We start from the raw sequence: 18,997 nt of genomic DNA, 5'->3' as shown, positions 1-18,997 counted from the left end.
TTATTCGCACTTTGTGCATGTTCAATATTTTATCTTTCCAACAGGTACTATTTTTGGTGACCTCTCTTGGTAGTTGTTTAAATATCCTCTTCAAACATTTTTCTCGTCTGGGTCTAATTTCAACCGCATTCTTTGTAATAATTAAAGGAAATACCTTAAGTTACAACAATGTCCATAGGTATCAAATCAAACTAAACATTACATATGTTAAACACCTGTGAAATAAAGAGTGTGGTTCCATATATCTCTTCTAACGATGTTTAACATAAACAATGAAAGACTTTCGTGATGCCTTTGTTAATTTCAGTGGCTTGTCTTTATTTTACCCACCAGAAGGTGCAACACACAGCCAAAAGTATCTCGAACAATTCTAAACATTGAGTGCGTCATACATTTTCTGAATCCAGTAGACTTACTCATTACTAATACCTATTTTTATCATTTCCAGTTACAAAGACGTTACCATGACAACGACGGATATGAAGATGAATTCGGGAATTATCACAGAACAGAGAAACACCGCCACCACCATCATTATAATACCCACAATTCCATGGGTGCAGGACCGGGTCTCGCGGCGGCCAACGAATTGTATAATATCTCCACAAGTAACTCTTCCATAAACAGCAGAAGGAAATTGAAATCCGGTGAAAGACATAATCAAAAGAGACTTGGTTTAGTGCTGTTATTATTGGTGGGAGCTTTACTCATAGCTTTTGGAGTGGGACTGTTGGTGTACTTCCTCTTAATGGATGGTACGTATGACGTCATAATTTGATCTAGCTTGTAACGAGCATTTCCAATGGCATTAAAATTAATTTATCATCGCTTAAAGGAAAAATGACGTTTACGTTTGTAATGTCGGTTCTGATTGGTTGATACAACGGCGTGATTGTTTCATAGAAAAATCGTCTATTAATATGGAATTATGAAAAATATCTATAAATGTTTGATTATAAGGATTGACGAAATTTTCTTTAAACGTTACGGAGATATAACACAAAAATCTTTGTGTGATCCCATCATAAACCGCTAAAATAACATATAATACAGATATAAGGAAGACTCTCTGCCCTTTTAGGTCTAACCTGTATTTCTCTACGTTTAAAACACGCTTTAACAACTTTTACCTCTTATAACGATTGCCAACGTACTTACCACTAAGCTGGAATTTGCTGTAAATCCTATAAAAAATAGGAGAGAAAGTTGTGTTATCGGTACCTTTCATTGGTCATATTTACCGTTAAAGGGCGTTGGACTTCAAAATCGCGAAACTATATCGCCGCGTAAATATGCTGTTTTACAGTAAGTTTACAGTATTCAGGTCATGAAACATCAGACAGCTGTAAACCATCTTTCTTTCGTGAGCTTTTTACTTTCGCAAATTTCGCGATCAGGGTAGATGCGCCAAAGTTTATAGCTGCGAGTCATTATTTACCCCATATTTTTATATCCGGGAATTTTAATCTTCCCGGACTTATCTTAAAATGGAAATCGCGAGTTTATTAGTCGCGAAAGAAAGTTGCTTTGCAGTAACATAAAGTGATGAATCTTTGACAGCTTATAGAGCTGAGATTAGAAATAAATGCATTCAGTATATTTTTTTATTTCATTTTTACCCAAAAGAAAAATAAATCTTAATATGTTTTTTTCATATCAATGCATGTTTTCATGTCTTTTTTTTTTTCGATGACTAAAATCTCTCGGTATCAATCCTTACAACTATCTACTGTAAGGAGTGATATGGAGAAACATTAAGAAACTTATGGAGAAACATTAAGTTTCTCCTGTGATACTGAGCCCGGAGGTTCGTCTTGTGGTGTGGTGAAAAATTAACGACTCCCGCTACACAATGAGAAATGATAGCTCCAATTTGTTGAGGGCCGGGGGCGGAGGTGTACTGCACGTGCTGTCAGTCACCACCTTATAACCACACTCGTCTTCTGGACAGTTGGGTTACTCATCATCAGCGGACAGTCCTCCAGGGGCAGATTTAGTCGGGAGATATCTATACAGGCATGGCACACAGGATTAGTGATAATATATATATATAAAACAATCGTGAGATGTTTAACTGAAGAAAATAAATAAAACAATCGTGAGATGTTTAACTGAAGAAAATAAATCTTTGAATATATAAATGAAAATACTTTTATGCGTTTTTTATGTATAAATGTGTACACGGAATCCAAATATTTTTAATATTTAACTATGATACCTTCCCTTAAGAGATAAATAGATAAATATATACAATAAGTACATTTGCATTGAAACATTTATGAAATATACAGCAAAGATCTTTTAGAAAGTTCAGATTTCTTCAGTTGAGGGCAAAGGTAGATTAAAGCTTCATTAAAGAATTTTACGATTTTATTCATTGTTCATTTATAACAGAATCAAAGTATGGGAAATATAAATATTCCATTTTAAAAAGTCTTAAATACTATTGGCCCTGTATCGCGTACATGGATAAAACAAAATAATTTCACGTTATGTTGCATTATAATGCTACTACATAAATAAATTCAAATTACAAATAACACATTTCGTTTGTACATTACATACATTGATACAGATAAAAAAAAATCGGAATAAACATTTTAACAATAAGTTGAGAGTAAAGCATTTTTAACAAAAGATAAAGAATAAAAATGCCATGGATGAGACTTTTCCGTAATTGCAGAGCTCACCTGATATACATTATCGCAAATGAAGCAAAATACGAAAATATCATGACAGATTAATTAATAAATCCAAGTTGTTTTGATATGAATTTATTTCATTCAGTTTCATTTTTACACAATAAAACAGAGATAGCACTTAGTAACAATAAAACACAAAGAAATACAATTTGGAAATAAGTTTAAAACTTAATAAATCCGTAACCTTTGCGGCACTTGTATCCGAAATGGGGACTTTAAACTTATATGTAACAATGAAACAGAGAAACAGAAATGTGATAATATATGTTTATATAAGATCGCACAGACATGGTTAGAATACGAGAGGGTGATGCTCAGAAATATAATAAGTGAAATAAGTAATTTTCTAACTGATGTTTTTTTAGAACGCGAGGAATCTACTATTACATGTCAAAATTCTAATTGGTCATCCTTCTTTATGTAAGATTTTTGTTTCCATTTTCATTTTTTTCAAAACAATGACCCCACGGAATGAGTATAATGATAATAAATCAGTACGTGTTATCAAACACATAACGGCTAGGGTTAGACTCTGGTGTGACAGTTGTAAGTGCAGAAAGACCTCAGGGGCTTGACCCTGTCTAGAGGTCAAGCCAGTTGACAGGACGCTGGCAGCTCTTGGTATAACTCCTTATACTGATAAATGTTCCTACTTTGATGGGAATGCATCCACCTCCTATATGAAACGTGTTTTCTCAATGACTAGCTAGATGGTATCCACCAAAACTTATATAAAGATCGCTGAGAGCAACTCATCTAATACATAACCGGTATTATATTGTGTTAGGGTTGGTATATATTAGGAGGATGATAGTGATTCATGTAAATGTATAGAGAAGACTCATAGAGTGGTCAGCGGCACTGTGAGGTGTATTATACTAGTGGTGAATTTACAACAACAGTAAAACCTGTCTTAGTGACCACATGCTTAAATCAGAACATATTCTTTTATCCCAAATGACCAATTCCAACACAATATTACATACATGTAAAGACCGCCTGGCCATAACGTCAGCTATTATAGAAATACTGCTTGCTGAAATAAAGTTCATCTGATTACGTAGCAAAATCTATGTAAAAAATGCGAATTTAGAGAGTTGAAGTTTGAAATAAGATATATAACTTAACATAGGAATACAACAAATACCCGATATTTCCCGTACATACACAAAAAGAAAACTTTTGGGGATAAGGTACATGTATATTTTAGTGTTACTTCAATTTGACCCCTAAATCTTGCTAAGATTTTTGCATGCTTATAGACAATTGTATCATATTTACTTATAATATTTTAATCTCCGGATATATGATGTTATTAGTTGCGAATTAAATATACCAAAGAATATAAATTATGTATGACCGTGGATGTCTCGGTAGAAAAAAGACCTCGCAGGCTTAAACTACACGCAATCAGAATATTAAACAGGATGAGAGAAGCTATTTAAACATAATACTACATCATTGATGTCTTAAATCTATAAAATGTTTTATTTCTATTTCAGCTCCTGGGCATATCAGTTCAAGTAAGTCTAAAGTTCATCATTTTTTATCTAGTAGTATACACATACAATTGACACACCTTTCTTATGTTCAATCGTATCATTTGCCAATTTTGTATTGCCTATTATGCAATTATATAGAGTTAATTGCCCTTGCGAGTAGGTATTTTGACGTCATGTCTTTTCGAGCGTAACGTCATACATTTAAGAGAAAATGACACGGGTTTTACTAAAATTTATAACGTCATAATACCAGCCACAAGGGAGTAGCTAGCTCTGCAAAATGCTCAGACTGAATATATATTGGATTAAACCAATCATATTACCACTTGGACTACATTTTGGTTCGTCTTCAATCCACCTATCTATTAAATGACGCATTATAAATGTCGTCAAAATACAATATTGTTTGCATATAAAGAGGGATGAGTTTATATTTTGCATGTCATAAAATACATAAAATAAACGGCATTCAGAAATGTCTATTTGCTTTATTTTTCACATGTGTAAAATGGAGGATGATTTGGAACATTCTGTAAATACATGCAGATGTAAATGTCACTTTTTCAATTGTTTAAAACAGATATATTTCAAATGTGTTTTACCTTTCATCTTAGCCATTTCTATATTATGTAGTATAATATTTCATTATGACAATATCCCAAAATCAAGAGTTGAGTCTCCCGTGCTGTGATATACATAAAATACATAAAAAACTTTACTTTTTCACAAACAAGCATTTACAAAATACCTATAGTCATTTTACAGATTTATACTGATATTTCGCTATGTTTTATCTACAGATGCACACACAGCCAGCGTATCAGTGCCCTTGCTGAACCAAACATGGCAGCCGGAAATGGCTAACATGTCGTCTGCCAACTTCAAACAGATAGCAGACCCGTTCTGCGGAGAGGTAATACTCACTTTGTTTTCAGAAGCGAATATCCCTTAATTGTAAATTCCTTCCGATAAATAATAAAATTCATTCCTCTAAATAACAACTTAAAGTTTTGAAGAGGCATAACAATGATAAAGTAAGCATTGAAATATCTTATAGTGTGAAAAAAAAATCAAAAAGCGAAAGAAAGTTTTTATATGTTATGACAAAGACTTTGTAAATGATGTAAACCGATTATACGCCGCGATTTAATACACATTTTAAACTCTAACGTCATTTTATAACGATTTTAATGCGCCATTTTGCAGTTTTAATACACCTGTGCTGGACCAGTTTTGCGGTGATCTCTTTTCGCGGTTTCTTACCCAACACTTAAACGCGATATTTGATTGTACGCGGAAATATACTGGTTTACAGTAAAATATCGGTAGCAATATTGATATATAATAACATGCGAGAATTGCATTAGAAGAGTCGGAAATGGACGACTGGTCACTTGATGGAGCGATCATATCATAATGGCCGAATTATTACCGCGCAATGACCACACCAATAATTGTACCGTAAAAGTCACCGCGGTTATAGATCAGTGGGCGAAATCATGGCCAACAATTAATTTGTCAGACTTGAGGTCAAAGCTACCTTCTCATTGGATAGTTAGACTTAATTTATTCAAACGTCACAAACGAAGGTGAAATAGTGCATGTATTGATGGCTTGTCGCGCAGAAGAAAAAAAATGCGAACGCTAAATATGTACGAGGTAATTGCCTCCCCCAAGAAAGGTATTCTCTCAATTTATCTGTAATTTAATTGAGACTTAAACGTGTAAATTCATTAAAATGTTATTGCGAATGAGTTAAATATTTGTTATTCTACTTGTTTACATTATTTATATATATATATATTTGACAAAAACCAGTCCTTCAGACAGTAAACTAAACATCTCAAAAATCTGTATTACCAATAAATTAAACATTTGGAATTCTCGAAAATCTATGTATCATTGAAAGAATAAACAACTGTATGTGTTCGGATCTTAATGTGTCTAATATCTTGGAAGAACTGTTTCTTACCAATAAAAGTTAGGGACTTCTCGAGCATTTACGTGTTTCTTTATGAAGATGGCTCCTAAGATAGTAACATTCACTCACGCTCGGAACCCCTCCTTGTTATTCGTTATAATTTTTATGATATCTTTACGTCTTGACATAGATGTGTCATTAGTTTTGGCTCGTTTCCATCTATGGCAGCAAAAACGATGAATGTCGTAAGGTGGTTATCAGAAAGTAAATAATGTGTTTCTTTATATGTTGTCTTGTGTTATCTTTATCACTGATATATGAATTATTGCCTTTGTGAATACAACTCAAACACAGAATCTTTCTTTTTTATTCTTTGATATTATGAAATGAACACCGATTCTTTAGGATGGTAATGAATTCACAATACCAAAGATAAAACTGCAAAAAAAATATAAATGCTACCAGTACTTGTGTAAATAGGCTGTACAGTTTTTAATGCTATGCGCAACCGGAAGTGAAGTGACAGTTGAAACTGTAACCAGTAATTAAATGACCACGATGTATCTTCACAAGCTAGAACTAGCTTACAGCGATCCGACCACAGCGATTCAGCGATATCATGAAATGAACACCGATTCTTTAGGATGGTAATGAATTCACTATACCAAGATAAAACTGTCAAAAAAAAAAAAAAAAAAAAAAAAAATGGAAAACAAAACTGTTTTAACGTTGTGAATCTAATGAAAGCGTCATCGAAAATATTAAAGTCTTGGTTGAAGTGTAATACTCATGCATGGTATTTCAATTGTTCTTTCCATGTCATTTCTTCATTAACGTGCATATTGTAAACATTTTTATGATTCAATAATCATAGAAAATGAATAATGCGTTTTTGTGTTACGATATCGATACATAAATGCATTGATGTCTGCTTTCTGTTTTAGGTTGACAAGTATTTTATGAATGCGGGCTACATCTCTGACAAGTATCGTGCGTGCAGCGTCAAAGCTCTCAGGTAACTTTTTTTGTCTTTGTTACTGTATACAAACTTTCCTCCGCGTGCAATACATATTTGCGAATTTTGCGATCAAGGGAAATTCGAGAAATTTTAGGTCCGCAAATTGATTCCTTCCACAATTCTTTCACAACTAAACAATAAAAATTTTCATTCAATTTTAAATTCGTGAAATTTTATCTCCGCGAAAATGTTTGAAGCGGAAATCGCGAAATTTAGTAGTCATGAAAGAAAGTATGCAGATGGTATTGATAAGGATTAAAAGTTCTTTGTGTGTCTTATAAGGTATTTAAAGTACACTTGTATTATACGGTATTAGTTTTATGTAATTCCATACTTATTATATGTTTTTAGAGTATTTGTTGTAAACAATGTTGTGTAGGGCCGTAACTGAAAGAATAATTTGATGAAATAAATATCTTTCCTTTCAATTTTCAGAGTTAACCCAAATCCTGTTGCCTGTAAATGTTCAGGTATAATTGGGTAAGTATGAGTTTTTTTTGTTTCAAATCGCTCTCTGCATATCTGTGAAAATAGTGTTTTAGATGTACTTATTTTATTTCATTTCGATATATAGAATCAATATATGTGCCTATATTTTTATCTTTGGTTAACTGCTTATAGCACTTCGATTTTAGAATAAGATAAAGCACACAGGTACTGTAACCGCGGATATTTTTGCGTGTGCTTAGTTTCGCAAATCGCACCTGTACACATTTCGTGGTGTTATTTTTGCGAGTATCAACAAAGTTCATACATATATAAACGATTACGCCCGGGTAAAGTTTCGCGATTAAGCGATCTTCGCGTAAGTCGCAAAACTGTCCCCCTCGCGTAAATTTCCTTATTTTCTGTACACAAAATCTAAATGAGATCATCTGATGTATCCTCTGTAGTAAGTTAGGAATTTGATATTTTATATATGTTTTAATCTAAATAAATCAATATCGGTTTCGGTTTTTTTCTCAGGACACAAAGCGGAAAGACTGTGATAGTAGATTTCGACCTGTCTTTCGCTGGCATGGTCACGCAAGGGGAGATAATGCGAACATTACGAGAAAGAACAAAAAAGATATTTAAAGATGGATTCCATGTGATGTTAATTAAAGACTTTGTCGTAGACGTCACGAACATGAAGGTTCCAGTTCCGCCGACACCAATCCCAGATTATGGAGTAATTGGTAAGTGGATTTTTTCTGTACTACGTCATCCTGCTGGTTAGTTTTAGTATCCCAGGAGAGAAAAACACATACAAACAATTTTAAGAAACTGAGCAATAGGGAACTTAATGCTTCCTGACATGTTCAAAAAGGTAACATTAAAAAAAAAACCAGAAATAAATGAATAAGAACAAACAAATAATAAATCAATAAATAAATCTAAATTTGATCCATTGTGGTAAACCACTTTTGTTTTGGAGAACAATTCATGTAAAATCTGATTTGTAGATGCGGTGTTGATTAATCTGACTGTCCGTGTATACAACCTAACATGGAGTGATGACCTCGCCTTTAACTTCTCTAACGAGTACCTGCGACACTCCATTCCTTTCTGTGAGGATGTAAGTCTAATGTTTTATGTACCATTATTGTTTTTTATATAAAGATTGACAATAACATCTATAAAGCCTTGCAGCCTTTCTATGATGATATATATATTGTGGAGTTTGCTCTCTGAAATCTTATTGTAGGTTTCTATACTTAAAGTTTCCTGTCCTAACAGACCGTTTTGATGTTTTCTTTATTGTTCCTTCCAAACTCATCCCTGGAATGGTAAAATGAATGTTATTACATTTTGTATTTTTTTCTGTATTTGCAGATTGCCAAAATTTTCAGTTCAAGTCTATTGAGTAGTCGATACCATGACTGCCATGTTCAGGGATTTGGGTAAGTGTTGGTGAAATCAATTACTGTCTTGTATGCCATTCGAATCAAGTATATTCTGAAAATGATCATAAAGATGAAATCATACATGTATTACTACTATAATAGCATTCTTTTAATTCAATGATATTTTACTGTAACTGACTTTCTTTCATTATATAAATTTTTCACTCCACAAAAGAAAATCTTCTCAAAAAAATCCTTTGAAAACTTAGTAGCTGCGAAAAAAAAACAATTTACAGTACCGTTCAATCAATTAATAATGTTTAATTTCATATTAATTTCAAATTAATGATGCATTTTAGAAATAACCCTGTCACCGTAAATACCCACGTGACATTTAAGGGTAAACGATACCCATTGATGCAGAACCATGTGATACAAGTAATCAAGGATAAATCCAAGAAGATCCGAGTGAATGATAGAGAATTGAGGATGATCGGAACACTTCTAATAGAACCTTTCGATGGCGGCAGTGTTGACGTCATTGACGTAGGCATTGACTTGGGACCTGCCCCTACTACTACCATTAAACCCACGCCAAGCACACCAAATCGTGAGTAACCTCTGAAATACGAGACACCTTCCGGTGATTATGACGTCACACAAATCACATCAACATATGACGTCAGAATCACCGGAATGTGGGACTATTGTAATCGACACTAAATTGTACTTTACCCACGCCGTTTTAGTATTTCGAAATCGACTTATCGTTGTTACAACGACCACACTACTTACCGTGTACCTCCACGTACTTTTCCTGTTGAGCATCTGTCAAAAGCTATAGTTACACAAGTGGTGTACAATTGTATTTTAGCGGTAACGTTGTGTTAGCGAATTCAGAAACATTGCGCTAAAGCATCATGCAGCAATTCCTGCGAAAGAAAATTAGTTTTGAATTTGAAATTAATATGCATGCACTTTTTACGATATTTCTTGATGCGATTAATAGCTTATTTTTCATTTCATTTTAACATATGTTGATAAAAGTGGGAGTGTAGTTATATTGAATGAAACAAAGCTGTGTTATTTGCGTACAATTTGATGTTCACTTCATTTGGTTGGTACTACATTTGAGCAAAGACATTTGTTCTAAGTTTAAGTATATTTTTTTTATTTCAGCTGACCAGACGATGATAGCAGAACTGACAGTTTATCTATATAACCTCACATACGGCAACGATCTCAAAGATATCAACGGAGCACGTGCATCATCACTGGCACGTGCATTCTGTAAAAATGTAGGTCAACTGGTTATAATGTATACTTTTCATTTTCATAAATGTAGATTTATTGCCCATGTGAACATTATTGTAAAATGCTAATCGTAGATTCTTGCTGTTGCATGGCGTTGTGATACATTAGATATACAGGTACATGTAATTACGTGATATTATAAAATATATAATTACATGTAGATATTGTTTAACCATGCCAGATGATGTTAACCGTTCATTTAACGTTCAATATTGGCATATAATGTTAATTTTGTTTTCAGTTAGAAACATTTTACGTTCGAAGTGATTTGAAAGATTCCTTCCAAATGTGCACAATGACAGGTTTCCTGTAAGTAAATTACTCTCTTAATAAAATATTAAGATATCTGTTGAAATTAGAAAAATCTCACTGACGGTGACAGTGATTCGAAAATGAAGATAACAACGTTTGCATTCTTGCTCCGATCTTTCGAATCAAAAGTTTAGACTATCTTTATGTAACATTTGTAACGATGTAACAATTTAGCTTAAATCAGCGTTTGGCTTAACTTTGTTTCAGGAAATCGTGGTCTGATATACATGATGTTTAAATAAAATGCCAAAATCAAGACACCCGCATGAACAATTTTGCAAAAAGGACACATTGCTAGAAGTAAAATCGTGATTTGATGATTATTCATACATAAACGTTTACTGATATTTTGTATTTCAGGCCACCCGATCAGGGTAAAAGTTACAGCAAGGGCCAGTTTTCTCTCATGTTTAAACATCCTTGGGGATTCAGTGTCGACCATTTTATTTCACTAATAAAGAAAAACGCTCCAGAATTCATAGTGGATGATAAAGACACAGAATTAGATAAACTCAAAACATATCTAGTGGGCGATCTTCTGGTTATTCTCGATGGTATAGAGGTCAAGATTGTTTGGAGAACAGAGGCCACTATTATGCCCTCTAAAGGCGCTCAGTCTACACTGACCACCTCTATGCAGATCGATACACTGACCAAGACAGTATACGTCAGTGAGACGCCGATGTTGACTCAGCCAGGGAGCTCCGGAACATCAACCGTCTACGTAGTGTACGGTAGGTCATCTTCATAACTCATTTCCAAAAATATATAATGATAGCGCTGTAAGGGGGATGATTGGTAGATATGCTAATAAATTAGTTTATTCTGTCGACGTATCAAAAGTACATTTATTTTGTACGTTTTTGGTATGTGCTTCCTGACATGATTCCAATAGGAAAATGTATATATATAATTCACTTTTAAGAACAATTATTAAAAAATATTTCCCTGTTGATTCTCGTTAAATGTGCGTCTTGAAATTATGACCTGGTATCTCCATTTTCCATCATACTCCTCTGTACTTTTGTTGATATATATCAAATGAAATGAAAATAAAATTAAAGATTTAGAAAAATGAAAAGCTAACGGCTCACACAAGTCAAATATTATTAGTCGCATTTGAAATAAGATTCGTTACCAACTATCGGTATTTGTTTGTTTGTCTTTTAATCTCAATAGCAATTTCGTTGTTGCAAAAATGAACAAAGGTTAACATTTGCTGTATTTTTATGTTTAACGTCGGTTTATTTTAGATGCCACATATGCCAATATGACGTATGGTCTCTACGACTTCAAATACACGAGTGACCTGGCTAATCCAAACTCTCAGCGATATCACGAACTCCAGTCGACGTTCTGTGATGAAGTAATATTACCTACCTCTTTATATCTTGTTATATCGAATTATGTTTTTTGTGTGTGAACCAGTTGGTGTATCTATTGTCACTAGGGATATAGAAAGCAAATATGTTATGACATATTTTAATTAAAAAAATATAACGTTGAAAACATAAAAACGGTAAAGGTAGCAATGCTGTAAATCACACATTTCATCGAATTCAAATCTTAGTTTAAAAGCAATCTTGAATCGGTTAGCCCAGTGATAAATTTGTACAGTTTTCATTACAGATATATAAGTGACTGTGTAAATCATTATTAAACCAACATTCTTTCGCAACTAATTATTTTCGCGAATTCTGTTACAAAACCAGTTTGCAGAGATAAATATCTGCGAATAAAAACAGAATGGAAATGCTTCTCATAACAAGTTAGCCCGATATAGATTCTCGTATATAAACGTTCGCGAATTTACTTTGACCGCGTAAAGTTAATTGCATGAGAAAGAACGTTGGTTTATAGTATACAGAAAATACACTGCTGAGATTTGTTCGTTAACAGTAAATTATAAAATTTAAAACATTATTTCAGCCATATTATTTACACAAATCTTTTTATTTGTTTTAGAATATCATGACATGACTTTTACTGTACATAATATGATATGGTGTTTACTTTCAGTTACGTCGTTATTTCAAATCCGCAAGCGTCTCCAAACATTTACAGCAGTGCCAAATCGATTATTTCCAGTAAGTAGTTTTTTGTCTTATTATTACAATATTTATTTGATGTTATAACTGCTGTTTATTATTTGTATTCAATAGTCGACATTTCCTTTTACCTATTGTTGATATTAAATAATCGACATTTCCATATAGTTATTGTTAATATTCAATAACTGACATTTCCGTATACCTATTGTTTATATCAAATCTTATATTCAATAATCGACATTCCCATCTACTTATTGTTTATATTCAATAATCAGCTTTTCCAACTACTTATTGTTTATATTCAATATTATATGTAATATTCAACATTTCTATATAAACTGATGTGGTCGTCTCAAAAGTTTCAATTCATCGACGCTATCGTGTGGATTTCGATCCTACCAGCTTCAATAGAAGTAACATGAACATAGCCGATTGAGCTACACATTCAGTACGTTACATGATGCATTTGATTGACTAATGGACTCTATAACTCGTGTGAATATGACCCCTGTCAGAGGTCACCTTAAAAGCTAAATCTCATTTACGGCAGTTGATAAATGTCTCTCAATACAGGTAAATGTATATTGTTCCTTTTCATGTTTTCAGACGCTTCCCGAGCAATGTCAACTTTCACCTCACCTTTTCGGCTCCCAACGGAGATTATATAAGGGATGACATCACACACGTATTTAAGAATGTTGCGCCTCACGAAATGCGGGACGGCTTTGATCTGGTAGATATCGGAGCTCTGAAGTTAATTTGGGACCGATCTGACCTTGACCTCAAGGTCACAAATTACACTGTGGATACAAAGACGATCAACATTTCTCCAACAATATCTACCGCTGTGTCTGCCACTACCACCATTGTATATTGTAAGTATATTTTATTTTGCTATAAAACTTAAAACACATTGTTTTAGCTAATTGAGAATGTGCAAAACATTTACTGTACTGTTAAACTTTTCGCGAAGAGAACAATTCGCGGTTTTATTTTGGATACTAATACAAGGCGAAAATTGAACGCATATTGTCAGTACTCAGTAGCTACATATAGAGTATCAATTTTGTCATTCGCTCCTCTCCTCTTTTATTCCCGGGTATGTAATTTCGCGGAGATTAAGTAGACCGCGAAGGTAGCGAAATTGAATCCCTCGCGAATAAAAGTAAATATACAGTATATATTCTTTTTTGTAGTTGGTTGTAAAATAGTAATGATATTACTTCGTGTCTTGTGTTTATATCATTTTATCTTGATTTTGTACTTTTAGGGTCACTTACACCAACAAGTTCAAATGAATAAGTAGCAAAAAATCTTCATTTTTAAAATCTATTCAATGTATTTACCATCATAACAATTATACTATCGCATTTTGTTGTTTCAGCGGCAACAAAGGTAGATCTCACTTGTAATTTGTACAACAGGAGTCTTCCAATTGAATACTCTGATAGAGCTACGTATCCTTTCAAACAACAGGAGAAAAGCCTTTGTAGTGATGTAAGTGTAATAAAGCAGTTTCTTATATACTGTATAGAAGAAAAATCCGTTTAATGATTATAATTATACTAAAGCAACCAATCTGTTTCTCATGACTTCATATTTAAAATTTATCTCAACTTGTAGTTGATATTCATCAGTTGTTTCACGTAACCATATTATATTAACAGGTGAAGAAATTTTACAACAACAGTGTGTTGAACTCAGAATTCTTGGAATGCTACATAATGAATTTCGGGTAAGTTTTCATTTTCATGATCCATTTACATCATGCAAAATGATAATAAAAGAAAAACAATAGACCGTTTAGCAATTAGGATTAAGAATCTAATAACGACATTGGTAATTATAAGAATGTTTTAATAGACTCATAATTAAATTGTATTTATGTGCAGTGGCACACCATAAAAGTTATGCCATTTTATGTTTAATGTCGTCCTCGATACTCCAGTGGTTACTATCACTGTCGTCGTATTTACCCATGGAGTATGTCATGACAAAAAGAAAGGCAGTCACAGGCCAGCAGATTCTATGAAGATTACAGAGAGCGAAGCCAAATTTCAAAACCACAAAATCAACGCCAATGCACTTGCTGTTTCATCCGTTAGTGCAGACGGAGCCTTCAGTTTTGCTATGTCACAGTCCAGGGGTGAATGTTACTACAGTGATAGTAACCCTTGTAATATCGAGGATGGTTTACTGTTGAATACTAATCATTGTTTTAGCCTCAACACATCACCTAAGACAATCAAGTTCAGCAGCTACTTCAGCCATGCCTATACCTCGAGTCTAGCCGGCCTAACTGTTGACATCCTTCAGGTCAACGCACCGAAAGTGGTAATTGCAGGGAAGGACTACTTCCGGTTGGATAATCTACTCCTTGAAACCGGAAGTTGTAAGACGAACATGAAACCAGCGAACTGGACAATGGAAGATCATTCACAACATCCACATATCTCTACTACTCCTACTTTCCCCGAAGCAACTACCTCACTTAGTAAGTACTTTGTTAATAGAAAACGTTGATCGATATATTTGCCAAACTGCTGATTCAGATAAGGTTATGTCCAGTTCCCGAACTAAATTTGGAAAAATTAGGAAAGCAAGCTTTCTGGCAAGGGAGTTCACACTTTCAGAGCTTAAAACATTTATATCACAATATTCGTTTTAGTAAAATCAAGTCACCGCAAGATCAATACTGGAATGGATTTATATTAAGATATAAAAGTTGAAAATAACTACTAGTGGTTCTTAATTATGTGTATTTTGTGCACCTTTTCATGTTTCACGTCTTTTTTTTTTCTTTTTTCTTTTTCGGTCAACGTAATTTGTGCAAATTCAAAAACCTGCAAATACAAAGGAAATATTAACAAGGGTTTAAAATTGACAATGCGCGAACATTTCTACTCTCGAAATTAAACGATTAGACATTATATCTATATAATAATGTTAATTTGTATTCCTACACAGCTATGATTCCATGCCTGCTGAACAGATGTCAGCACGGATCTACATGTATTCAGACGACACAGCAAGGCAAAAGCAACTGTATCTGTCCCCCTGGATGGAAAGGCGCCTTCTGTGAATATGGTAAACATATTTTAAGATAAAAAAACTTCATAAAAACGCTTTTCGCAAAGTATTATGATGGACGCAAGCAATCATTATTTTCATTAACAAGAAATAATTTGAAGATACAAAATTTCTATATATCACATCAAATAATCTGTTTGCTTTACTCTCATGAAAAACGTTTCCCTTTACTTATGTATGAAAGGCGCAAAACAAAGCCTTATCTTCTTTAGCAATGAATACGGGCATTGTGATATTTTATAGCACCAGACAAGATCTCAGACGACCATCTCACTTGTGTTAAAAACACCATAGAGAGAAGCGTAAATTATAATGCAGTTATGTCTGAAGGTGAATTCTATAACTAATCCTGATGTTCCTGTTGTAGATGTGGACGAATGCGAAGTGAACATGTGTCAGAATGGAGGAGTATGCGAGAACACACCGGGATCCTACTACTGCAAATGTCCTATGGGATGGACCGGAAAACACTGCCAAGACGGTATGTAATAAAGCTATTCAATGAATTACCACAAGAAGGCGAGGAGAACATATCGAAACATACTCTCATCACACGAGTAAAGAGAACAAATACTCATACATGAGTACAACTACAGTTATTTTTGCAGTGACTTTATTTGGCATTTCCATGCCTCACTGCTTTTTCATGCCGATTTTATTTCCAGATTTAACATATCATGGGTCTAATTTACACATTCATAAGAATTCCACGGCAATTACTGTTTACAATACCTGCTCATCCGCAAAATGCGCGAAATTCAATAGAACGCAAATATGTGTTGTTTTAAAGTGTTGTAATGTTTAACATTTCAGACTCGAACGAATGTAATATGATGAGTCCATGTCTGTACGACGGCAGCTGCGTCAATACTCCTGGTTCCTACATCTGTATGTGTGTACCAGGAAGGACGGGCACAAACTGCGAATTCGGTATGTGTTTATGAGTGTTAAGTCATATTTTAACGGGATTTCCCTCACAAAAAAGTGTTATCAATACTTGATGATGTTTGTATCCGTGTATATATTTTATCAATAGAGTAACTTTTTCGTACATGTTCACATACTTGTTACAATATGCGGTTAATGACTGCATTCAACAACTCCTTTGATAAATTGGGTTGCTTGCCTCTGTCTTTTTTTTCAAATTTGATCCCATAATATTTTGGTAGATTTACAAATATAGAGAACGTTTCTGTAAATATTCCTTTTTTGAAACTGCACCTATCATTACGACTCCTTGTGAAACCGTCTTTTTTTGCGATACCGTATTATTATATGTTTTTGCGATACCTTATTGTTAATAAATCTAAGTTCCGTATTGAAATTAAATTTAAATGTTTTGTATTTCACAGATGTGAATGAGTGCATGCAGACCGACATCTGTCAAAATGGTGGAACTTGTGTCAACATCCCGGGTTCCTTTTTCTGTTCGTGCGACAGAGGCTGGACAGGAGACCTCTGTGACGTCGATATCAATGAATGTACACTGAACGTATGTCAACACAACGCTAGTTGTCTCAACACCCAAGGATCATTCCGCTGTGTTTGTCCTACGGGCTGGACAGGAACCTACTGTGAATTAGGTAAAATGCCATTCACCTTATTCCTAGATACACCGGCAATATTCGTATAATATAAAGACGTTGCGTCAGGCATAAACCTTGCCTAAAGCTTTTTAGCGATTTCTTTGATGTAAATGCCTTAAATAATCTGTTTTGACACCAATCATCAACGGACTGAATTAAATAAGCTACCATGAGGACATTTAGTCCCTGGAAGAGGAATGATATTTTTTTCGGATGACGCATCACAGCGTCTGTCTTAAGTTTATTCGAATATTTATCTGTAGTTCATGTTCTTTATTAACTCAATATGAAAAAATATTAACTTTATCTCGTATTTCAAAACTTTGAATCATAAACTTTTAAACATTCATCTCCAGAATTTTCCTCACGATATATTTTATATCATTAATAATCAAGAATCCTCTGTATGGCTGTCCATATGACATCGATACAGTTGTATGGCGCATTCTGTATGTTTAAAGGGAATATATGTATTTTTTGTCTTTTGTGTAATTCTTTTAAATGCGGAAACATTGGCCAATAATATCGCAAATACATAATTATATATTTCAGATGTTTTCGAATGTGTAGAGTATCAAGGTATTTGCGCTAACGGAGCAACATGTATCAATACGCAAGGAGGATATAGATGTCGCTGTCCGCAAGGTTGGAAGGGAGACAACTGTACCGTCGGTAGGCAAATATATGCATGTTTTTTTATACAAACTGTCGTATTCATTCTTATTTCAGAAGAGGAATTTCAAAGTTATCATTTGTGTTGCATATTACCAAATGTAACAAAAGAGATATAACAAAAGAGATAAACAAAAGAGATAGAACAAAAGAGATAGAACTACTATATGATTTAATTAAAGGCAGATAAATGAGGCGTGCATAGCCTCATCTAATAACGCAATAATGCATATTTCAGGTTTTTTTTTTAAATTCAAAACATTTTGACTTACTAAAAAGTGTATTATTTTAATGTTTGTAACTTTTGTTTATAGATGAGCTCGAGTGTGCCACAAGTCCCTGTTACAATGGCGCCACCTGTGAAGAGGTGGGAGGAAGCTACAAGTGTATCTGTTTACCTGGGTACACAGGTGTTAATTGTCAGCTTGGTGAGTTATTACCTTTACTGAAATAGTGTATTCAAGATTCATCTCTTCTTGTTAGTAGGTATTGATTGTGACGATGTGAGTTTGTAACCATGAATTCTACTTGACAAAGAAAACGTTGATTATGTTTTTACATAAAAAATAATGACGTAACAATCAATACCTATTCACAAGAGATCACAAAGATGTAATTTGTTATTAACGCCGTTAATTCAACTAGAAATACAACAGAGCGTTTTACCTGTACATCGCCATATTTAACTGCTGTAAAGATGTCGTAGAATATAAAAATGTGAAATTTAGTCGCCGGGAAAATGATTTGCTTTGCTGTACATTATGGTTGGCGATTAGAACGGGTCGAAACAAGGCCGAACGAAACACAAACGATCGGGACCACTGAACGGTTATAACGTAATATCGCCATTCATGGTATGGAATGGAGCTTTGCAAAACTGCCTGCCAGTCAGTTCAGCGCCACAAAAAGGAGGACGTATTTACGGTCGTGACTGTAGGTTTGATTGGCCTTCTACGGAAGTTTTATTGCGATTATTTTTATACATATTAAAATGCTATTGAAA

At 33.9% G+C, this 18,997-nt stretch overlaps 1 protein-coding gene across 1 annotated transcript in view; it reads left to right on the top strand.

Moving 5' to 3' along the window:
- The first annotated feature begins 5,048 nt into the window (after positions 1-5,048).
- Positions 5,049-18,997, top strand: part of LOC138307114 (fibrillin-2-like) — a 58,870-nt gene continuing 44,921 nt past the window's right edge. The window contains exons 1-22 of the mRNA XM_069247744.1: positions 5,049-5,117; positions 7,070-7,140; positions 7,579-7,623; positions 8,110-8,321; positions 8,589-8,701; positions 8,959-9,026; positions 9,329-9,579; positions 10,149-10,267; positions 10,525-10,592; positions 10,956-11,329; positions 11,849-11,961; positions 12,615-12,682; positions 13,253-13,521; positions 14,031-14,143; positions 14,314-14,381; positions 14,869-15,140; positions 15,614-15,733; positions 16,104-16,217; positions 16,550-16,666; positions 17,089-17,319; positions 17,875-17,994; positions 18,309-18,422. Of these exons, the coding sequence (XP_069103845.1) occupies positions 5,061-5,117; positions 7,070-7,140; positions 7,579-7,623; positions 8,110-8,321; positions 8,589-8,701; positions 8,959-9,026; positions 9,329-9,579; positions 10,149-10,267; positions 10,525-10,592; positions 10,956-11,329; positions 11,849-11,961; positions 12,615-12,682; positions 13,253-13,521; positions 14,031-14,143; positions 14,314-14,381; positions 14,869-15,140; positions 15,614-15,733; positions 16,104-16,217; positions 16,550-16,666; positions 17,089-17,319; positions 17,875-17,994; positions 18,309-18,422 (3,097 nt within the window). The 5' untranslated portion in view covers positions 5,049-5,060. The remainder of the gene's footprint in view (positions 5,118-7,069; positions 7,141-7,578; positions 7,624-8,109; positions 8,322-8,588; positions 8,702-8,958; positions 9,027-9,328; positions 9,580-10,148; positions 10,268-10,524; positions 10,593-10,955; positions 11,330-11,848; positions 11,962-12,614; positions 12,683-13,252; positions 13,522-14,030; positions 14,144-14,313; positions 14,382-14,868; positions 15,141-15,613; positions 15,734-16,103; positions 16,218-16,549; positions 16,667-17,088; positions 17,320-17,874; positions 17,995-18,308; positions 18,423-18,997) is intronic.

The sequence above is a fragment of the Argopecten irradians genome, chromosome 14 (genome assembly GCF_041381155.1).
Source record: "Argopecten irradians isolate NY chromosome 14, Ai_NY, whole genome shotgun sequence".
Lineage (NCBI taxonomy): Eukaryota > Metazoa > Mollusca > Bivalvia > Pectinida > Pectinidae > Argopecten > Argopecten irradians.
The sequence above is the reverse complement of the archived record's forward strand: the minus strand, read 5'-3'. Positions and strand labels throughout refer to the sequence as shown.